This window comes from Prionailurus viverrinus, chromosome C2 (assembly GCF_022837055.1).
Source record: "Prionailurus viverrinus isolate Anna chromosome C2, UM_Priviv_1.0, whole genome shotgun sequence".
In the NCBI taxonomy this organism is placed as follows: Eukaryota; Metazoa; Chordata; class Mammalia; order Carnivora; family Felidae; genus Prionailurus; species Prionailurus viverrinus.
In genome coordinates, this window is record NC_062569.1 from 41,339,377 (window position 1) to 41,364,222 (window position 24,846).

The 24,846-nt window shown below is 34.8% G+C and overlaps 1 protein-coding gene across 1 annotated transcript; it reads right to left on the reverse strand.

The window, feature by feature from the left end:
- Nucleotides 1-978: 978 nt before the first annotated feature.
- On the reverse strand, nucleotides 979-23,293 carry LOC125174431 (phospholipid scramblase 1-like). The gene is made up of 6 exons (XM_047873992.1): nucleotides 23,201-23,293; nucleotides 18,977-19,019; nucleotides 15,583-15,803; nucleotides 13,596-13,757; nucleotides 9,353-9,538; nucleotides 979-1,092 (listed from the first exon to the last, which is right to left on the reverse strand). Exons 1-6 carry the CDS (start codon nucleotides 23,291-23,293, stop codon nucleotides 979-981), a joined length of 819 nt encoding a protein of 272 aa, XP_047729948.1.
- Between the last annotated feature and the right edge of the window lie 1,553 nt (nucleotides 23,294-24,846).

Sequence of the window (24,846 nt, forward strand, 5' to 3'; positions counted from 1 at the left end):
ACACTAACAGGTAATATATTTTTATAATCTTTTATAACGTCTTATTTTGGAGCACATTTTAAAATTCCAGTCGCCTTGTTCTAAAATTCTATTGGATTGGTTCTGTCAGGCAATTAAAAATCCCGTTTGCTCCCTATCAGATGTACTCCCTGGCTGATAATTGTGTGAGCATATGTGAGTCCCACATTTTCACATATTCAATATTTTTTTCAATAAATAATTTTTTTTCAATAAATAAATCTATTCAATACATAAATTCACTAAATTTCAATAAATAAATTTATTCAATAAATTAAAAAAATTGAAAAAAAATGAGGCACCCCATTAATGCTGCTTCTTGGCCGTTTCACATTCAGAATACAAATACACAACAAACTCACTCCAGTTTATGTAGCTGTTATCTTCAATAACTGATAGAAATCAGGTACTCTTGGGGCGCCTGGGTGGCTCAGTCGGTTGAGTGTCCGACTTCGGCTCAGGTCATGATCTCACAGCTCGTGAGTTCGAGTCCTGTGTCGAGCTCTGTGCTTACAGCTCGGAGCCTGGAGCCTGCTTCGGATTCTGTGTCTCTCTCTCTCTGCCCCTAACCCACTCGCATTCTGTCTCTGTTTCTCCCAAAAATAAAAATAAACATTAGAGGCGCCTGGGTGGCTCAGTCGGTTAAGCGGCCGACTTCAGCTCAGGTCATGATCTCGTGGTCCGTGAGGGCTGTGAGTTCTAGCCCCGCTGGAGCCTGTTTCGGATTCTGTGTCTCCCTCTCTCTGACCCTCCCCTGTTCATGCTCTGTCTCTCTCTGTCTCAAAAATAAATAAATGTTTTAAAAAAATTAATAAAAAAATAAACATTAAAAAAAAAAAGAAATCAGGTACTCTTTAACGTGTTAATAACAACGACAGCTATACTTAATGCAAATACCCGCTGGCCTCAATAGCTTCGTCCCTGCTATTAGCAGGGCTTCGCTACTCCCCCAGCCACTCCTCATGTCATCATGTCATACCAGACGCTATACTCTAGAGGTACTCCATGTGTTTTCAAAAGGCAGTCTGTGCCTGTTAGTTCCCCCACTGCATGCTGTTCTCTGGTTCCTGTGCTCTCGCTTCCATTTATCCATCTCTAAAATCATCTGAAAAAACCTCAACTACTCCATAGCATGTTACGAGAGTGTCAGTGTTCATACCAAGGACACTGGGTATAGGTGCTATCAAAACTTCCAATCCTCAGGGTATTAGAAGAGCATCACATCATCGATAAAAGTAGGTGTAAACTTTGTCCCGGAAACTATTTCACCTGTGTCAGAATGCCTACATGGTCTCTTCTTGACCAGCTTTACCAGATTCTCGCCCCCAGTGCCAAAATCAGAAAGGATGGGACGGGAAAGAGATGCCATAGCTTATACATCTCTCTCCTTCTCCTGTAACTCTTTTATTGCCTGAGATGTATTTGAGAAGTTGTGAGCTGAAGACAGATTTATTTTTTCCAGCATATCCTACATAAATAGTTTAGAATCTTGTACTGGAATGTGAGCATTGAAATCTTAATGTTTTTTGCTTAGTCTTAGGATGCCTGACCAAGGCAAAAGCAGATATATTCAATTTTAGCATTCTCTTAACAACTTCAGACAAAACTCCTTTCTCCTCTAAAAAACTATTTATATCTCTATAAATTGAGGCAAACAAACAAGATACCAGTTTGTGAATAGTGTGTTAGTATTTCTTCATGTTTTGTTGTGGATATGTGGGTATCTGAACTATCAACATTCAGTTAAATGTGGCTCTAATAACACTGTCTAACATATACTAAGCATTCAGTATGTATGAGGCATTGTGCTAAAAATTACCTAATTTTGGGGTGCCTGGGTGGCTCAGTTGGTTAAGCGTCCGACTTTGGCTCAGGTCATGATCTCGCGGTGTGTGGGTTTGAGCCCCGCATCGGGCTCTGTGCTGACGGCTCGGACCCTGGAGCCTGGTTCAGATTCTGTGTCTCCCTCTCTGCCCCTTCCCCACTCATGCTTTGTCTCTCTGTCTCTTTCTCTCTCTCTGTCTCTCTCTTTCTCTTTCTCTGAAAAATAAAAATTTAAAAAAATTATCTAATTTTATGTTCCAAACAATGCTGTAAGTACTTTTCCACATAGAAAATTTAGACGGGCTGAGTACCTTGCCCCACTGATGCCAAATGCTGATCCAATCAGATCTAGATGAAGAGGGAAAACTGGATGTGTCTTCCAGATGTTGCAGGCAGATAAGTTCACAGAAGAATTGTGAATGAGACAGATAATGTGGAAATGAAGTTGCTGCACAATATTTTGGAGTAAAAAAGTCATGTTATTTTTCTTCTTTAAATTAATTTGCTTCCAAGTTTTTCTCACTAAGAGAATTCAGTCTTATGTATTTTTTTCCCTGAGGGTGTGTGGGCTATCCTCCCCCTAAAAGGTCTTTGTGAAGACTCCCAGGGAATGTAACAAAGAGAAACTTGGGAAAAAGTTCATAGGCCAAGATCCTGTAGTCCTCTATAAAGGAGGAAAATATGATGTTCTATATGTGAATCTCCCAGGCCACAGCACCAAATAAACATTTTAGACGTACGTGTGGGTCCATTTACCTCAGAAGTGGAGTGCATGACTATTAGATGAGCCACTTTTGACTCCTTCACATTTTTTATTTCATCTTTCTAGAATGATCTAGGTAACATCTATTCGAAGCATGAGCTTTTGCAAACAAAAAACTGCTCTTTTCTTCTGCAGACAGAGATCCCTACCACCTGGACAGGATTTATCCAGAGCATGAAATGGCCAGCCCTAGAGACAAGGGCTGTCCTATCCAGACGCTTTTTGTAAGGAAAAGTAACCTTCATGTGGGAATAGTCAAGCCTCATTTTATTAGATTTCACTGAGTCTCTATCCCTTTTGGTTCCCTTTGGAAAGTATCTGTGTAGTTCTGATGTAGGGTGACCTGTTCTTTGGAACTTACTCTTCATCAAAACCAACCATATCTAAGAGGCATTATAAATAATTATTAGTTAATTACACAGTGAGGTAGAATTGAAAAATAAAATCACATAAGAAAAACTGTTTCATAGGTAACACTGTCTCAGTTTATTTGGGCTATTATCAAAGAACAGCATAGACTAAGTAGCTTATGAACAACAGAGATGTATTTCTCACTGTTCTCAAGGCTGGGAAGTCCAAGGTCCAATTACTGGCAGATTAAGTGTCTGGTAAGGGTCCACTTCCTGATTCATAGTTGGCTGTTTTCTTGTTATATATTTATTTTATTTTATTATTATTTTTTTAATATATGAAATTTGTTGTCAAATTGGTTTCAACACCCAGTGCTCATCCCAAAAGATGCCCTCTTCAATGCCCATCGCCTACCCTCCCCACCCTCCCACCCCCCACCCCCCCATCAACCCTCAGTTTGTTCTCAGTTTTTAAGAGTCTCTTATGCTTTGGCTCTCTCCCACTCTAACCTCATTTTTTTTTCCCTTCCCCTCCCCCATGGGTTTCTGTTAAGTTCCTCAGGATCCACATAGAGTGAAAACATAATGGTATCTGTCTTTCTCTGTATGGCTTATTTCACTTAGCATCACACTCTCCAGTTCCATCCACGTTGCTACAAAGGGCCATATTTCATTCTTTCTCATTGCCACGTAGTACTCCATTGTGTATATAAACCACAATTTCTTTATCCATTCATCAGTTGATGGACATTTAGGCTTTTTCCACAATTTGGCTATTGTTGAGAGTGCTGCTATAAACATTGGAGTACAAGTGCCCCTATGCATCAATACTCCTGTATCCCTTGGGTAAATTCCTAGCAGTGCTACTGCTGGGTCATAGGGTAGGTCTATTTTTAATTCTTTGAGGAACCTCCACACTGTTTTCCAGAGTGGCTGCACCAGTTTGCATTCCCACCAACAGTGCAAGAGAGTTCCTGTTTCTCCACATCCTCTCCAGCATCTATAGTGTCCTGATTTGTTCATTTTTGGCCACTCTGACTGGCGTGAGGTGATATCTGAGTGTGGTTTTGATTTGTATTTCCCTGATGAGGAGCAACATTGAGCATCTTTTCATGTGCCTGTTGGCCATCTGGATGTCTTCTTTAGAGAAGTGTCTATTCATGTTTTCTGCCCATTTCTTCACTGGATTATTTGTTTTTTGGGTGTGGAGTTTGGTGACTTGCTATATTTTTATATGGTGAAAGCACAGGGGAGTTCTCTGGTGCTTCTTGTAAAAGGGCACCATTGTCATGAGGGCTCCACTCTCATGACCTAGCCATATCCCAAAGGCCATTATCAAATACAATCACACTGGGGATTTCAACATATGCATTTTGGGGAATGCAAACATTCAGTCTATAGCAAACATAAATCAAGAAACATCACCTGTTCTGTTAATTGTGATATTATACAATGTCACAATAATATATTGTGCTGCAAATAAGTAACATTTTGCAGTGACTCCCATAAAGAAATTGAGTCTATTTTTCCATTCCTTGAATCTGGACTTGGCTGTGTGACCTGCTTTGTCCAATGGGACATTAGTAAGCATAACTGAAGCAGAGGCTTGAAATGAGCTTGAACATTGAGCTTGCGTTCCTGATGCCTTTGTAACAGAGTTAGTCATCATGTGTAGAAGCTTTGGCTAGCCTCCTAGATGATGTAAAATATGAGGCTTGGTGCTCCTATTGTCTTGGACAACATATGAATGAGGCCACCTGGGATGAGACAGTCCCCAAGCAATCTGTTAACTGACTGTACACGCAAGAGTGAACAAGGTCTTGACCTGGAGAACTGTACAGCAGAATCCTGGGCTAAATAAAATGATCACTTCAAGTTCCTAAATTGTGGTGTGGTTTATTATGCAGAAGAAATTTATACAAATAATTATAGTGAAATAAAACTTTATTTAAATATTCTCAGTGAAAGTTGTTTAATTTTGCTGAAAGCTGGCAAAACTTATGGCCAGTGTTCAAAGTACATGTAGTCCTAGAATAAAATGAAAAAGGAATGTAATTAGGTTGGTTTTTAAGGTACAGACCTTAGACATGAGAGTGACTTTAGGGTCTTGTGTTATAATAACGTGATTATAAAACCTATTAAAGGAGAATTCTGAGAATCAGACCTATAAGAAAGCAACTTCTAAGGGAATAAGAATGAATATTTGTCTACTCTCAAACACACCAAAATAATAAATTTGAATATAAAGGCCCTTAGAGAACAGCAACTAATTCTACTTCATTTTTTGTATATTTTTTCATCATGTATACTTAATAGAAAAAAGTGTAGGAATAGAGAAGGGAAAAAGTTGTATTTCCAATCCCTGCAAAACTACCACTAATATTTTGATTCAAATTCTTTCCAGACACACACAATTGGTTATATTAATATGCTTATAACCTATTATTTTTACTGCATAATATATTCTGAGTATTCATGCCATTAAAGTTCATTTATTGAACATTTAGTTTGAGTCTTTAACGTTCTGTTTTAGAGATGTCTCATAATGTGTTTTTAATAAATCTCATACTGTATATTTTAGGTTGTTTTAGCTTTTTAATTTATTAGAGTGATGTTTGCTACATAGAGTATACATTGCTATGTATTAGAGTACACGTAATTATTTTTCTGCATTTGTATTAGTTTTTTAGAAGAGAGTAAAGCATATCAAATATATGAACATTAAAAATTTTAATGGATGTTTTCAGTTTGTTCCCCAAAATTGTACCTGTAGCTCATGACTGCCTGATTTCCTAAACTTTCATCAGCATTGAGACTCTGTCATTAGAAAAAATGAAAAGGGGTATTTCATTGTTTTCTTTTTTTGCTTCTCTTCATATGTTTTTGAAAACATTTTCTTATGATTATTGGTTATTTGTATTCTCTGTTTAATGGTTGTATGAATTATTTTTTATATTCCTTTTCCATTTCTGTTGGGAATTTGATATTTTTTTCTCATTTAAATAAAATTTATATTAATATAAGGATATTATTTATTCCTTGGTCGTATTTGAAGCACATAATTCCTTTATTGTTTGCTATTAAATATTTAATATTATAATTTGTTTTAAGGTACAGAAGTTTAAGGTATTGTAATTTAGTAGTTTGTTACTTTGTGATTTATTTACTTTAAAAATTCTTTCCATCTAGAGACCAGGGGTGGGTGCTGTTTGTTCATTTATCTTTGGTCAATAATTCACCATCTCCTTCCTTATGTTTGGTTTGGGTTTGTTCTGTTCTTTTACAAACCTTTTAGAGATGAAAGTTAGCTCATTAATTTTCCACTTTTCTTCTTTTCTTCAGCAAGTATTTACAGTTACACATTGCTCTTTAACTTTACTTGCATCCCAAAAGATTTGGTGTGTAATATTTTAGTTAGTATACAATTTGATATATTTTAAAATTTTATTATGTGTTACTTTTTACCCCTGAGTTATGTACACATTTCTATATATACAAAATATTTTAAAATGTGTATCTTTATCAATTTCTAATTTAATTTTTTTTAACGTTTATTTATTTTTGAGACAGAGAGAAACAGAGCATGAACAGGGGAGGGGCAGAGAGAGAGGGAGACACAGAATCCAAAACAGGCTCCAGGCTCTGAGCTGTCAGCACAGAGCCCGACACGGGGCTCGAACTCACGGACGGTGAGATCATGACCTGAGCCGAAGTCAGACGCTCAACCGACCAAGCCACCCAGGCGCCCCAATCAATTTCTAATTTAATGTTATTTGCTGTGACACCAAGGTCCAAGTGATACCAGTTCCCTGAAATTTGTTGAGACTTATTTCTTGGCCCATTATGAGAATAATTCTTGTAAAAACCTTTTTTTGAGAACAAATTATATTATCTACTTGTTTAACACAAAGTTCTACATGCATCCATTAAATCAACCTTACTTTTTTTTGGTTCAAATTTTAAATAATTTTACTATATTTCTGTCTCCTACACCAAGTAAAAATCGAAAGGGGTGCATAAATTTCCCACTATGATGAACTTGTCATTCTCTAACAATATAACATTTTTCTCAATGTTAAACATTGATAAACATTGTATAACATTGATCTTAGGGGCACAAAGTCAAGAATTATTATATTTCTTTTGAATGGAATTTTTATTATAATGTAGTTACCTTCTCGATCTCTGTCCCTAATGTTTTTTTGTCTTAAATTTTTTTTGTATTAGCTTTACTAGCTTTTGTGGTTAGTATTTTTCTGTTATACATTTACCCATATTTTCTTTCTTTACATTTTTTTTCATTAATTTAGATTTGTCACCCAATAAGAACCTGGGGATAATTTAAAAATCTAATTTAGGGGTGCCTGGGTGGCTCAGTCAGTAGGGCATCTGACTTCAGCTCAGGTCATGATCTCGTGGTTGGTGGGCTCAAGCCCCACATGGGGATCCCTGCTGACAGCTCAGAGCCTGCAGCCTGCTTCAGATTCTGTGTCTCCCTCTCTCTCTGTCCCTCCCCCACTCATGCTCACTCTCTCTCTTTCTCTCAAAAAGTGAATAAATAGTAAAAAAAAATGTTAAAAATCTAACCTAACAATTTCTATTTTTTAACTTGCAAGTTTTTCCCATTTACATTTATTGTGAATATTGTAAACAAAATTGTATAGAACATATTTAATTGATATCTTGATATAACTGAGTAATTATTTTCTACCATTTCAATTTTCTATTTCTTTTTGCCCCAACTTTCTCCATGCTTTTCTCTCCTTTTTCCCCCACTGTGGGTTTTGTTTGTTTGGTGGTTTATTTGCTTTCTGGTATTTTATTCCCACTTTTCCTCTATACTAGTTTCAAATTTCCAGTCTTTTTGTTATTTTACTCATTACCCATGACATTTTAACATGCACATTTAACTTATCTCCTGAACACTACAAAGACCTTAGAACATTTTAATTCTAATAACTTCTCATAACTCATATATTTTTATTAGCTATTATTTGTTTTGGTTTTTTTTTGACCTCACAAATTAGATATTTGTTATTATTTTATTTTTAAAAACATGTTTACATTAACAAATGTGGCTAGCATTTATTTGCTCATGAATATTATTGAACCTCAGATGATTGTTTTCAGAGCATGCTCCTTCTTCCTGAAGTGTTGTATACACTTTACAATAATCTAGGTGTTGTAAAAATCTGGGTTTCTTGGTATGCAAATTTATTTATTTTACTTTCATCTTTAAGATAGTCTTGAAGAAAATAGAATGTGAGAGTTAAGATTTTTTTTTTTAATGTTTATTTAGAGAGAGAGAGGGAGGGAGCACGAGTGGGGGAGGGGCAGAGAGAGGGAGACACAGAATCAGAAGCAGGCTCCAGGCTCTGAACTGCCAGCACAGAGCCCGATGCAGGGCTCAAACCCACCAACTGCCAGATCGTGACCTGAGCCAAAGTCGGGCCTTAACCACTGAGCCACCCAGGCTCCCAAGATTGTTTTTTAATCAGTACCTTGAAGATATCATTCTACGGTCTTCTGGCTTCCACTGTTTCTGTTGAGAAGTCAGTTGTCAGTCTCATTGCTTGCAGGTGATTTGTCTTTCCTTTGTGGTTACTTATTTTTCTTTGCTATTCTGCTTCACTCTTAACATCTATATTTAGATGTTAATTTTAAATTATATTACTTAGGATATTTGTCCTTTATGTATCACCGAGTTCATATTTCTTGGTTCTGAAATTTTTTTTAGGAGTTACCTGTTCTCCTATCTTATTTGGACCTCTTGCTTTTCATATTGATTTGTCTCTCTCTACTACGTTATGAATCATTTTCTCTACCGCATTTCTTTGTTCCCTTTTTCTTCAGTTATATTCAGTCTACCACTTAATCTGTTTTTTTTTCTGTTTCTCCAAATTTTTAATACTATTTATGAGGCATTGTGTGACCCAGACCTGCATATGTCTCTTGCCATTTTTTATCATTTCATAATATTTAGAGAATGAAGGTAATTTCTTATGTTCATTTGGCTCCAAAGACCCTAATATAATCAAGAGCAATATTTTCCTTCTTAAAATGTCTACATATCTATAGTTTCCAAATTAACAGTGATTACAAAAAGAAACTTACAACATTTTTAAATTGTAGGAAATAACAGTAAGTTACAATGAACAAGCCATTTTGTTCCTATTTTTAGCAATTTAGTCTCATTTTTCATCAAGGATTTCAACTTCAATGATCATGTTTACAGGACACTCTAGTTTTTACATCCTTTGAAATGTGAAAACTAAATCCATGATATGATTTTGGGGACTTAAAACTAGACCAAAAAATACAATTTGCGGTCAATCTAGATTTGAGCAAAAATATTAGCAAAGGTGCAATGGTAATCTCAGAAAATATGATTTTAAGCTAAATAAAATAAAAATAGCCTCATAATGAGGAAACTTGCTCCAAGCATCAGCGCTTTTATCTTAACATCAAGATCCAATGGAAACTGGATTCCAAATTTATCAGCATTGATGAATAGTTCCCTCATAAATCCAGCCCATTTTTTTGAAATTTTGCCAAGAACTATTTCTTCATCCAGAGACAATAACTAAAAGAAAAAAATATATATATATGTATGTATGTATATATATAATCTTAGATGAAAGATCTGAAATAAAAATAGGTATTCCTATCTCGATTTTAGTAATTAAATATAACCCATATGAGTTATAATCATGTTGGTCGTTTCCTGCAATAAATAGAATGTACAATATGACATATAATAACTTGGAAAAACACCTACAGACAATATCTATCTAAAAGATGTTCAAATTATTGTACACAATTGATTATACAGTCCACCCTTGAATAACACAGGGGTTAGAGGTGCTAAGACCCCTGGGCAGTTGAAAATCTGTGTATAACAACGGATTCCCCAAAACCTTAACCACTAATAGCCTACTATTGACAAGAAGTCATACTGATAACATAAATCAATTAATATATATTTTATGTTATATGTATTATATACTGTATTCTTACAATAAAATAAGCTAGAAAAAAGAAAATGTTATTAAGAAAATCATAGGAAGAAAAAATATCCTTACACTACTGTACGTATATTTATTGGCAAAAATCTGCATATAAGTGGACCTGTGCATTTTAAACCTGTGTTGTTCAAAGGTCAGCTGTATATGATACATATGGTATTTTATATGTGATAACTTTATATTACATATAAATTATATCAATATATATGCTTAATGAATATAATTGCTTAAATTTGACTTGAGAATCAATTTAACTTTAAATGAAAACCACTAGTTTTTCATCTGTTTTACACAGTTAGCTCTTTATTGAGATCTTAATTTTCTGAATCCCTCTACCCTTTCTCATCCCCTTTTCTCCCTACTTATCTAAATTCCCTAGAGCATCACTTCTCATACCAACTAATATTTATTTCTCAATATAAGAGATATTCATATAAGATAATATTTATATAAGAAAATAAATTTATCTGTGATAACTCCTACTACTTGTCTGGTAATGAATGCCATGGAGGAAAAGGTAGGCTGATGTAATGGAATACAGTTGGGAGATAATAGGCAGGCTTAAAGAATTGGGGGGGGGGTGATTTTACAGGAAGCCTCTTAGGCAAAGCACCATTTAAGTTGAGACTTAGAGGATCAATAGGAATTAGTGATCAGGGTAGTAGTGAGAGAGTCAGCAACATGTGAAAAGGCCCTGAGTTGGGAGGGGCTGGAGCAAAGTGAAGAACGGGGCTAGTTGCAGAAAATGAGAAAAGAGAGGTATGCAGAGATAGATCATACATAGCCTTGTAAGTAACGTTAAGGAATTTGAGAAAAGAAAGATATGGAAGAGTTTTGTGTAATCTTGTCAAAATTTCTCCAGTGTTTTCGTAACTAACTGGCAATGCCACTCTCCCTCATCCTTAGCCTAATATCTTATATTTTACATTGCAAAGAAAATGGAAACTACTTGACAGGAACTTACTAATTCCTAGAACGTCATCTTCTCTAATAACATGAATAGTCAATTAACACATATTTTGTAAGTTATATATATCATATACTGTATTTTTTTATTTTAAAAAGAGATAGTGTGCACATGTGGGGGAGTAGAGCAGAGAGAAAGACAATTTTTTTTTAATGTTTATTTTTGAGACAGAGAGAGAGACAGAGACAGAGTGCTAGTGGGGGAGGGGCAGAGAGAGAGGGAGACACAGAATACGAAGCAGGCTCCAGGCTCTGAGCCATCAGCATAGAGTCTGATGCAGGGCTCGAACCCACAAACTGAGATCATGACCTGGGCCAAAGTCGGATGCTCAACTGACTGAGCCACCCACATGCCCCAAGGGAAAGGGAATCTTAAGCAGCCTCCATGCTCAGTGAGGAGCCTGATGTGGGGTACAATCCCATGACACTGGGATCATGACTTGAGCCAAAATCATGAGCCAGACATTCAACTGACTGAGCCGCGCAGGTGCCCCTCCTATATATATTTTTACAACAAAGTAAGGTAAAGAAAAGAATATGTTTTTAAGAAAGTCATAAGGAAAATACATTTACATTAATATATATGTGTGTGTGTATATATATATATAGAGAGAGAGAAATATCTACATACAAATGGACACAGACAGTATTGTATCTATACCAACACTCCCTACTTCCTTCCTGTTATGGTGAATATGATGAATAAGCTATTTCTGCTCCCATTTGAGGCTTATTTCCTATATGTGCATTAGGTCCCATACCAAGTAAGAGCAGAATTCATCAAATATTTAACATCTACTGTTTCTCCACACTTTCCCTCCCATTTGGAGCCTTTCCTTTAAAATCAAAACATGCTGAGGATATACCTTTCAAAAATACCTTCCTATCCACCTTGTGCCCCATTCAGCCAGGAATAGGATTAGGGTAAAGCAGTGAGATAAGTCACACAAGTGCATAGTCAGTTTCTGTCTTAAATTTTTGTTTATAAATTTGTTCATAATGGATATGCATTATGATTTTAATTTTTAAAAAGATTGATTTTAAAAAAGATTATATTCAAGTTATCATTTGCCTGAATTATTCAGTTTTTTGGTGCTTTCTTAAATTTTGTACCCAAGATGAATGGCTTACTTCCCTTACCATAGTCCCTGGTCCTGTAACTCATTACTCCTTTATCTCTTTCCTACTCTTCATAACCAAAAGTATTGAAAGGGCTGCCCACATTCATTCACAACATGACTTTTTCACAGAATTGTACTTCCCTTTCTTGCTCATTCTTAGAGTTTACCCAAAGAGTGCCAGCTATAAAATGACTTTGTTTCACGCTTAGAAGAAAGAGGAAGTAGTTTATACAAAACCTTAGAGAAGGCTCCGAAGATATCTGAATAAAGTAGGATTTATTATATCGTGTAAGATATAAACAACACACAGAAAGCATTTTATTTTTTTATGTCATTAATAATGAACCACTGTAGCTTTGGCTTCTAGAGTTTTATGCATAGGCCACTCTGTTCCATTGGTTTTCAACTTGAAATACAAAAGAGTAGAATCCTGTGTGTTCATTTTATTCATTTTTGAAACTAACCATGTTATTGTCATAATTCATTTGCTTAAATATGTTTTACTTAATCAGTACATGCAGGTGCCAATCAGATCAGTAATTACTAAACTGAATTAACATAATTCTAGAGAAGGAAAAAAAAACGGAGACATGATTTCAGATTAAAAAAACAAGCAAACATGTCCTTAATAGAAGACCGAATACTTTTTTCTAATCAAATATTTTATCAAACCAATAGTATTCTTAGGAATATTGCTTAGGAATGTTGCTTAGGAAACCAGATTTAACTAAGTGTAGTTAGCCGGTTGCTTAGTTTTGTTAACTATATTTAGTATTTTTAGTAGTTAACCTCCCAAATTATTATCTGAATGTTGGCCATAATCTGAGAAATGTATCAGTAAACACATAAAAATTTAACAAAATTGTATCATAAGAGTTTCAGAATTTTATAAAAATTAACACGAATATTTATATAACATTTATATATAACTTATTTATTATATTATTATATTATTTAAAATTTATAATTAATGCCCAATTTATGTCATTGTTCATTGCAATAAAGCTTAATTTTCTCTTTCACTACTCCTTGAAATATTAAATACCATACTTGTTGTTTAATAACTACATACTTGAAATACAGCTTAAAAAGATGCCCTATGGGCACCTGGGTGGCTCAGTCGGTTGAGCATCTGACTTTGGCTCAGGTTGTGATCTCACAGTCCATGAGTTCAAGTCCCGCGTCGGGCTCTGTGCTGACAGCTCAGAGCCTGGAGCCTGCTTCAGATTCTGTGTCTCCCTCTCTCTCTGCCCTTCCCCTGCTTGAACTCTCTCTTTCTCTCTCTCTCTATCTCTCAAAAGTGAATAAATGTTAAAAAAAATTAAAAGAAAACTAAAAAAAAGATGGCTTATAATCACAAGTGTGTAAGCCTCAATGAAGCAAGGAAACTATGCGTTAGAAACTCAATTTAAAAAATAGTCAAATAGTTAGAACATCATGATAACATTTTTATCTTATTTTAATCAGATTTATTAATATATTAGAAAATAGTCAAACAACTAATTTGAACATGATTATCTTATAATACATTAAAATCTAGATCCGTGACACAGCTGGAAAGCATACATGGCCCTCTAATTTTCATTACATCCTCCTTATTCTCATTTTTTATTTTAAACTTTGGCAAAAATGGGTGAAAGTATTGATACACATATCCAATTTTTTCACCAGGAGGAGCTTCAACTTTTAGCTACAAAAGATTGAGAAATGTAGTATTGGTCAAATGAGATTTATTTTGATTTGTAAGCAGCAAATTAGTTATATGCTACCTATTAGTGTTTTGTATAGGTGAACAGAACTTTCTGTGTTTAAAGCATGCCCTATGCTTGGGAATGGATGTGGAAGTGAGAAAAAACTAGGATGTAGATACTGAACCCCCCAAATTGAGACCTGATGCCGCTGTTCATTTACTACATGAAATGTAAACTCCCTGTAAACTCTCTGTAACTCGTTTTCCATTTGCAAAAGGGGGATAATAACATTTTTTAGGTGTTTATGAAGATCACTTTTTAAATTGCCATGCTCATGAGACATGTCTTAAACCCCAGTTGCACCGACAACTGTTCTATTACCAATATGTGAAGGACTTTTGTCCCTCTATGCAAATGTAAATTTGAATTCACTAAAGCACTTTAAGTTGATTGTGATTTAACGCCCAGTTCAGGGCGCCTGGGTGGCTCAGTTGTTTAAGCACCTTAGGTCGTGATCTCATGGTTGGTGAGTTCCAGCCCTGCTTTGAGTTCTGTGCTGTCAGCTGTCGGAGCCTGGAGCCTGTTTCAGATTCTGTGTCTCCCTCTCTCTCTCTGCTCCTCCCCCTCTCGTGCTCTCTCTCTCTCTCTCAAAAAATAAATATTAAAAAAATCTTTTTAAGTAAAGTCCAGTTCAGAGATTGGTTGTATAAATTATGGTGTACCATCTACATGATGGGTTATTATCCAAGCATTTTTAAGTGCAGAGGAAGCTCTATACATACTGATGTAATCTTCAAGTTACATTGTTTTGTGTTAAAAAATTAGAGAAGAATATCTGCCAATTTTGTTAAAAAGACACATGTATGGCATACATATGTGCATATTACACAAATATTCATAGAATAATGCTGGTAGAATAGTTAAACTTGTAATACTAGTTCTTTCTGAAGAAGAATACAGGTGGCTTAAGAAACGAGAGTTTGAGAGGCATTGTTTCTCTGGAATATAATTTTTTCTCTTTCTCTCTCTCTTTTTTTTCTTCCTTCCTTCCTTCTTCCTCCCTTCCTCCCTTCCTTCTTCCTTCCTCCTTCCTTCCTTCCTTCCTTCCTTCCTTCCTTCCTTCCTTTTCTCTCTCTCTCTCTCTCTCTCTCTCTCTCTCTCTCTCTCACCGTGTATAAGTATTCCTCAGACTGCTAAGTCAAGAAGGTGGCAGTGGTGATGTAGCTTGTGAATCTTCTCAAAACTCTCAGAGAAAAGGACAGGACAAGTATGATAGCTAAACAAACAAAACCACTATCAAATTCTTTATCAAAAGCAGATGCAAAAATTATAGCTCCACATCTCAAAATACAAGTGGATGTAGTGAGACAAGTGACAACAAGATATTCCTGAGATCCTACGAATCCAGATATCACTAACAAGAAAGGAAAGAAAGGGATCCCACTCAGTGAAAGCTCAAGGGACCAGTCTGAGAAACACAGCTGAAAATGGGATGAGACTTCACAGCCCCTAATTCATTGACACTCCATTCAAAGGCTGAGAAGTACATGCAGAAAAATTCAAATAAAAACCACACTATTTTAGAATAGAAAACTTTGATAAACCTAAAGATCTTGTGATCTCCATTGCCTGAAAAATATTTACAGTATTGTGTATTATTCTCACTCTACAGGTATGTGGTACAAATACATATTTCTCTAACATATTTCATTCTGGAAAATCTTGTGTAGCCAAACCCAATGTTGTAACATACTGCTCAGTGTTGAGGCTTTTTTGAAAGAATTCAGATACATTCTCAATCATGTAGAAACAATATTTACTGACCTTTTGTACATAGCAGTTTCTCCAGCAACAGCTACTTCTTAGAGTTCTATGCATAGTAATGACATCACGGCCTACATTATCATAAATTGTCATGGTAAAAGGTCTTGAAGGTCCACAGAGATATCGGAGGAAACAATTACTTCTTTCTTCTGCATAATAAATTCTGTGTCCTTGATTGTTCATGACTTCATATTTTTTACTAGTTGCAAAACAACCGAGAACTAAAGAATGAAACAATGTGGTGTTTTATTAGTGATGGGAGACATGTAAATTGCCTATTAAATTACCTTCAAATATGCAACTTAGGTTTGGTAATAAATTACTTGACTCTAAGTCACTTATCTTCATCGGTGTCTTATTTTTGCCTTACAAAAACTAAAACATATAGCTACTCTCTGGTCCCTTTCACTGCTAAAATTCCATAATAGCTTTTTTTTTTAATCATTTTTGAATTTCTGAGAAATTAACTCTATTTACTCTCATGTTACTATTATGTTTTGAATTATGTTAAATGTTATTCCTCTTCATCTTTTTCTTCCTGAGGATATGAAAAAGACATTCAGTCTTTAATCTGGATAGTAGAACCCAAGAAAAAATATTTTACTGATGCTAAACTGGAGACAGTAAGCACTTTTATATATTATCCACATAAGATAATAATTAAATTCATATCTTTTGCAAGCAAATGGAAATGTTATCTTTTGTCCTAATAATTTTACTTCTGTGATCATACAGAAAAAACAGTCCTAAATTTGTTCAAGTGATTTCTATACCAAATGTTCACTTCTGCCCTACTTAGAAAAGTAAAATGGAAACAAAGAAACAAAGTAAATACCCAACAAGAGGCAATAATAGTATCCCCTTTGAGGATTATTGTGTTGCTTTTAAAAATGTTGGGTTTTAAGTATGGAGGGTCCTGAAAAAGTTAAAAATAGAACGACCTATGACCCAGCAATTGCACTCCTGGGCATTTACCTAAAGGATACGAAATACTGATTTGAAGGGGCACATGCACCCCAATGCTTATGGCAGCATTAACAACAATAGCCAAACTATGGGAAAAGCCTAAGTGTCTATCAACTGATGAATGAATAAACAAGATGTGTGTATATACAATGGAATATCACTCAGCCATCAAAAAGAATGAAATCTTGCCATTTTCAATGACACGGATGGAGCTAGAGTTTCTTATGCTAAGTGAAATAAGTGACTCAGATAAAGACAAATACCATATGATTTCACTCGTATTACAATTTAAGAAACAAAGCAGATGAACATAAGGGAAAGGGCAACAAAAAGAAAGAGGGAAGCAAACCATAAGAAACTCTTAACGATAGAGAACAAATTGAGGGTTGATGGAGGCAAGTGGGTGGGGGGATGGGCTAAATGGGTGATGGGTATTATGGAGGGCACTAGTTGTGATGAGCACTGGCTGTTACATGCAAGTGATGAATCACTAAATTCTACATGTGAAACCAATTTACCACATATGTTAACTAAGTAGAATTTAAATAAAAACTTGAAATCTAAAAAAAAAAAGTTGGGTTTTAAGATAAATAAAACCAAAAAAAACCCCATTAAGTGAATAACTCTAAAAAAATTGCATAGACAATGATTAAAAGTGATTTAAAAAATTCATCAAAGGAATATTTTTTAAAAGCCTTCAAAGGAAATATATCAGTAGTTGTACAAGGATGATATTTTTTCCTACCTTTTATTAAAATTTCAGATGTTCTTGAATGAGTATGTTTAATAAGTATATGTTACACTAATATACATTCAGCATTTCATTTTAATGTTAACCTTGGAAACAGGTATTTACAGAATTTCCTCATTTTTTAATGATTTTGGTGGCCTATGAACATAATTGTTTTCATATTACAAAAACATTTAAAAGATATTCATTTTTATTTAATATTCAAAGATAAATCCTGATTCAGTATTGATGAAAAAGTATTTTGACTGCCTTTTAAATTTAATTTCTTCTTATGAGTAGGAATTACATAGGCATGGCACGAATTTGAAAAATTTTTAAATTTTAAAATTAAAAAAAAATTTAAACGCACACACACACACATTATTATATGCACTACTTTGTAATTATTTTTGATACTTAGCAATATATCTTGGAGCTATTCCTGACAATTCTGTAGAGCTGTCTCATTCTTTTAAATAAATGCACAATGTTAAATTATATGAATGTATCATTTAGTGCAATTTTTAGCCTGCATCAGAACCATCTGGAGGGCTTGCTAAAACACAGGTAGTGGAACCCCACCTCTAGATTTTGTGATTTAGTAGGTCTGTGATGAAGCTTGGGAACTGGATTTGCAACATGTTCCCAGATGATGTTGATGCTGGTGGTCTGGCAACCACACTTTGAGAATAAGTAGTTTGGAAAATTAGTTCCCTATAACATAGATGGTTAGATTTTTCTCAATATTTTTGCTATTTCTGTGACTACTTAAATTGTTAAGTATTATCTATAAATTATAACTGTGGCTTTTTCTGTCCTATAAATTCTCACAATTGGTTTTTCCTTCTCTCATTAATTTTATGGCTCCATACTATGTATTTTATTTAAGTATATTCACCCACATTTCAGGGAAAGCCCAGGTCTGACTCTTTGATTTTTCTCAAATGGCTACCATTGTGTCTTGTTCATTATAGGTATCCAGTGGGGATTCTGGAATAAATGGTCATTCATAAAATGAGTCATTTAGTGCAGGGCAGCAGGAAAAAAAAACAAAGAAAACATTCATTTTTGAATGCCAAAGTTGAAAAGTTTTTGTGAATAAAACCAAACCATAAATGTCTATTTTAGTCTTAGATTCTCTAACGTGTATACACAGTCACAATGGTGATAATTTTTTTTAACTAAACACTGATTTAATTTTATTTACATGTATCATAGCCTCATATACATGAAACAAATACTTGTACTAAGTTGAGGAGATAGAGGTAAACAGTTGCATTCTAAAGAACAATTTCTCTGGCTTGGGAGTGGAATTGAACTGCCCAGAAACTTACCTGGATTCTGCTTCTCCTAGCAGAATTCCTGAAGGATCTGCAATCACTGCTTCTCTGAAATACCTGTATTTGAGGAATTTAGGATGGGAAGACTCTTTTAGGAAATAGACCTACTGTTTAGCAGGACTAAAAGTGCAGACTAGAATTTTTAGGAGTGATCTGGAGCCAATACCTTTGTCCTTTTCCATGAGAAGACTACTATTGTATTTATCTATCATTGACTATGGACTTCTGTATATTCTCACCATACTTCAAGGTTTATTTTTGCCCAGTCACATGAAGCATTTTAATGTATAGGGAGTGGCTGAGCTACAGCACAAGTTATACATTCAAGAGTGAATATATCTGTGTGTTTGGTACATACCTTCCAGAAGATCGAAACGTTGACACACTAGTAACTGATTTATCTAATAGAGTAGAAAATAAAGATAGGTAGTATGAAGTAATTAAATTAAACTTAAAGTATCTACCAATAAACATATACGTTAATACCTATATTTAGGACATTTAAAGTAATTGACTTATTATTGACATCTCTCTATTTTCTGTCAAATGTTATATACTAGTCTAAATGTGAGGTAGGTTTTTTTTTTTCTGGCCATCCATGTACAGTATACTCTAAAAATGTTTTTGTTAAGTATTAAACAATTACAAGTACAGTCAGACATTTATCCAAAGCACAATTACGAGTTAAATATAATTATAAAGATGTCTTAAATAGAAACCCAAACCCATCATGCAAGCAGGTAACGTTCCTCAATGCTCTCTTTAGGGAAGTAGAAGATGTGGAAAAAAAGGTCGTCTGTTCCATGTGAAAGATAGTGAAGACTAGAAGACTTTACATGCTATAAGTGAAATTCTGTGACCAAATTGATAGGGTTGCTAGATTTAGTAAAACAAAATAAAGCAAAAACACCAGAATGCTCAGTTAAACTTGAATTTCAGCTAAATAATGAATAATTATTACCATAACTGTATGCCAAATAATGCATGAAACATTAACCTAAAAAATATTTGTTTATCTGAAATTCAAATGTAACTCAGCGTCTTGCATTTTATCTGGCAATTCTACAAATAGACAAAAGCAAAAAAGAAAAGAGGGACTGGAACTCTCTGCCACTGGTGGGTCACACAGAGACTAAAAATAAAACAATATATATGTACCCTTATACTTATTGCAGCATTGTTTACAATAGCCAAGATATGGAAGCAACCTAAATGTCCCTCAATAGATGAATGGATAAGAAAAATGTAGTATATATACACAATGGAATATTACACAGCCATCAAAAAGGATGAAATGGTGCTATTTGAGACAACATGGATGGACCTAGAAGATTTATGCTAAGTGAAATAAGTCAGACTGAGAAAGACAAATACATATGATTCCACTCATAAGTGGAATCTAAAAAACAAAACAAAACAAAAAACAAATGAAAGCAGAAATCAGACCTATAAATATAGAGAAAAAACTAATGGTTGCCCGAGGGGAGTGGGGTGTAGGGAGTTGGGCAAAAAAGGTGAAAGGGAGTGGGAGATATAGATTTCCAGTTATGGAATGAATAAGTCATGGGAATAAAAAGCACAGTGTAAGGAATACAATGATATGGTATTAGTGTTGGGTGTAATGGGACAGATGTTAGCTATACTTGTAAAAATAGCACAAAGTACAAACCTGTCAAATCACTAAGTTACACATATGAAATTAATATAATATTGTGTGTCAGTTATACTAAAAAAAAATAATGAACCCAAGAGTCACTAGTTGGTTATTTACACAGACCAACATCACAGTGAGAAAATACAATTACTAATCCAAATGCTGATGCCGGGAAAAATCTAGATTTCCTCAAAGCTAGTTCTGTAAATGTTTTGAGAAATCTTGTTGATAAAAGCCCCTTTTTAGTTTGTAGTATCAAACACAACTACCACAAAGACAAAAAGATAAATGAGCTTGAAACAATGGAAGCAGAAGCAGGTGTTACATGCACATGAGGAGTTTAAATATTTTGTGTAATGAATACAATGATGATAGAGTCAAGGTCATCTTCTAAGTGGCGGCTCTTAGCCTCAAAGATTTAGATTCCTTTCTAGTTTTTACTGTTGTGTTTTCCAGCTTCTCATCTGGAACATTGGAAGGAGCCTGGGAGTGTGCAAGGGATACCTCACTACCAGAGCTTAACTGCATTTCTCTGAAAACATTCTGAATCAATAAAGGGCTTGCAGGGCTGTCTGCAGAAATGTGTAGACAGATACAAAATAACAAAATGATCTGAATTCTGGAGCATGAGAAATCTGAAAACATGGGAGGCAGTGTGGCTGTGGAGATGTGAAAACAAAAAGCAGAAAAGAAAATGTGAACCAGGAAAGAGTCTAAATGCAATCATCTGTGCAGTGTGAATGTTATTTCAAAGGAGGCAGGAGGGGCGCCTGTGTGGCTCAGTTGGTTAAGTGGCTGACTTCAGCTCAAGTCATGATTTCGTGGTCCGTGAGTTCAAGCCCCACCTCGGGCTCTGTGCTGAAACAGAGCCTGGAGCCTGTTTCGGATTCTGTCTCCCTCTCTCTCTGACCCTCCCCCGTTCATGCTCTGTCTCTCTCTGTCTCAAAAATAAATAAACGTTAAAAAAAAATTTAAAAAAGGAGGCAGGACCCTCTGGTGTGTTATAAGACCGGTCACACGGGGGCACCTGAGTGGCTCAGTCAGTTAAGCATGACGTTAAGCATGACTCTTGATTTCAGTTGAGGTCAGGAGCTCACGAACCAAGAGTGTGGAGCCTGCTTGGGATTCTCTCTTTCCCTCTCTTTCTGCCCCTCCCCCATGCTCGATCTCTCTCTCTCTCTCTCTCTCTCTCTGTCTCTCTCTCTGTCTCTCTCTCTAGTAAAAAAATTAAAACAAAAACAAAAAACAATGGGTTATACCATGAGACGATTTGGTCTTATACAGTGAATAGCATCTTTAGGTTTCAACTGTTCTTCACTTATTACCATGATTTATATTTAAAAAAATTAAAAAAAAAACAACTTAGGCAATACTCAGATCCTACATGGTATCACTTTATGAGTTGTTGCTGTGTCCCCACATACACAACACTTACTAGGTTTTTAAACCATCTTTAAACCAGAAGATCTGGTAGCTGAGGAATTTCAGAGAGAAATTGGGAGATTGATAAGATCTGCTCCTTTGCATGTAAGGGAGCATTGCTTATGAAATATACCCCCACTAAATGAGCTTAATAAGTATGAAATACATGGAGACATACCCCCTAATTCCTAAGAAGTGGAATTATAGGGGCTCCTGGGTGGCTCAGTTGGTTGGGCATCCGACTTTGGCTTGGGTCATGATCTCATGGTTTGTGAGTTCTAGCCCTGCAATGGGCTCTGTGCTGACAGCTTAGAGCCTGAAGCCTGCTTAGTATTCTGTGTCTCCCTCTCTCTCTGCCTTCCTCTGCTCGTGCTCTGTCTCTCTCTCTCTCTCAAAAATAAGTAAACATTAAATTTTTTTTAAGAAAAGGACATAACTTTCAATTTATTAGGATAGAAATATTAAGAAGATTTGCCATAGTTAAGGCTTTCTTAAGGAGAAACATTTGCCAATTAATTTAAATGTGAAGTTTTAACTTTTTTTTTTTTTTTTACCACAGGAAAAGGAAATGAAGAGGGGTGGGTTAAATAGGTGTTGGGTACTAAGGAGTGTACCTGTGATGAGCACCAGGTGTTTTATGGAAGTGTTGAATCACTGTATTGTACAGTAATACAACACTGTATGTTAACTGACTGGAATTAAAATAAAAACATAAAAAAAAAAAAGAAAAGGGAAATGAAAAACTATCAGTCTATAAAGTAGGTTCACAAAATTTTTTAAAGACTTATTAGAAATATTTTTTTAATTCAGAGAAATATCTATACTGTAATTTAGAATAAAAAATTTAACGTAGTTTTTACCCTTTACTTACATTCAAAATTGAATCTTCTTAGATTGATATCATTGTTTGCGACAAGTTTATAATTAAGCACTGAAAATGTAAATAACCTTTTTAAGAAGGAACATACATACTCTTTATCTCTTAAAGTATCGAAAACTAAGATGAGGCCAGTGATTAGTCATGTGAAATGCCAAACTTAATTATTCAGAGACAGCATTACAGGAAATTAAATCAGAATTGATTGAATAAACAAGATAGTAATTCAGTGTCATTAAATCTGGTAGAGAACTGGAGACAATCTTCCTAGTAATAGTGCACATTTCACGATTGCATATCGGGCTTCCCATACCTAAGTAGATAGACGAACTGAAGATTCCTGAAGCCAGTTTTTACTTACATTCTCAAAATCCAATTTCCTACTTTAAAAAGCAAGTATTCATTTTTAAATGGACTTTTAAGGAAATACATTTGTAAATGGCAATGTTATAATGTCTACAATGTAAATTTACTACTTCAATCAAAATTTTAAATGAAATGTAAAAATCTTAATGTTACAGGTAAAATACTTCAATCCGCAGTCAAAATGCTTTCCTATAACACACATTGTATTTTGAAACTATCAAATTCATATTCTTGCCATTCCAACCAGAAGCACATTACCATACCTGAGTCAGATATTCCAATCCGGGTGGACAATTGGGTATTATCCCTGGTGTTTGCATCCATTGTATCATGGACTGACAATTATGAAAAGCCATAGTCAAGATTATATAAATACTCACGCATGTGACAGATGGAAGAGATTTCTCTTTTTATCTCTAAAATCTAAAATGAAAGAAACATTAACCTGGTTTGAGACAAGAACCAACTTCAATTTCAGGTTCATTTTTCTTTATTTAATGGTGTAAACATCACCCATACTGATTTTTTTTTAAATTGGTTTCAACTGAAATATTTAGAATTTTATTCTCAACTAAAACCAAAAAGGAATCTCAGGCATACAAGAAATCCCAGTTGATACCAGTATCATAAACTGTGTAATTGTTACACACATTCCTATGTGGCCCTTGATCTTTTTAAATACACTTAATTCTTTAGGTTCAGAATCAATTGACAATGATTAGATGCCTTCTTTCTCTTCAATGTTGAAAGACGTGTTATGGTGGACATAACAGTTTGTTCTGCATAAAGATCAGACAAAAATTTTTAAATTGAGGTTTGGAGAACCATCTATCTCTAGTTCTGTGATTCTGACAAACTTAGAATAAATATATATGGAGTCAAATTTTTCTTTTTGGCCCTTAATAAAGTCTCATTATTCTCTGTATTTTCCTCAGGTTGTATCAGAATTAAACTTACAAAATAAATGCACAAACCCGTGCTTCTAGCTCAAAATTTAGGAGGATGATTCTAAGTGCTTATAAACACATTTAAGGTGTTACAGAATTCATTACATTGTTTTGAGGCAAATATTAAAGTTTACTCTCATTCAGGTACATTAAAATAAAATAAGAAATAAGTAAGAGATAAAAAAAAAAAGAAATAAATAAGCAATGACAACATAAATGCAAGAGATGAACATCAATCATGGTAAGAGAAAGATGTGTTTTGGAAAAACATTTACTACAGAATATAAGAGTGAGTTTTAAATAGATGGCATTCCAAATAATCAGATTATGAAGTTAGAGCTAAGATAAAGAGAAAGGAAGAAGAGATGGTTGCAAAAGAGAGAAAAAAAGCAAATTGAGATTTTTTTTTAGTTTAGCTGTTTACATTTTTATGATTAAAATTTTGAAGAATAGCAAAATGTTTTACAAAGTGGCTAGCACATTTTACATGAACACTGGCAATGTATGAGAGTTCTAATTTCTCAGTATTCTTGCAAACACTTGTTATTTGTTTGTCTTTTTAATTACAGGTACCCTAGTGGGTTTGAAGACATATCTCATTGTGTTTTTTACATGTCCCTAATGACTAATTTTAGTGAACAACTTTTCATGTGTTTTGGCCACTTATATATGTTTTTTGAAGAACACTGTCATCAAATCCTTTGCCCATTTTTACCTATGTTATTTGTCTTTTTATTGCTGAATTATGAATGAGTTTACATGTAATGCCCCCAATTTCGAATCCGAGAGACCACCAAGGAGCAGATACCGATGCAAACGCACGAGGGTTTATTTGCAAGCTCGAGCTTGGGCCCAAGTATACCCGACACAGCGGAGCAGGGACTTGGACCCCTAGGTTAAGAGGCGTAGCAGTTTTATAGGGGCCAGTGGCCAATGAGATTGTAACACACCCAGAAAGTTGC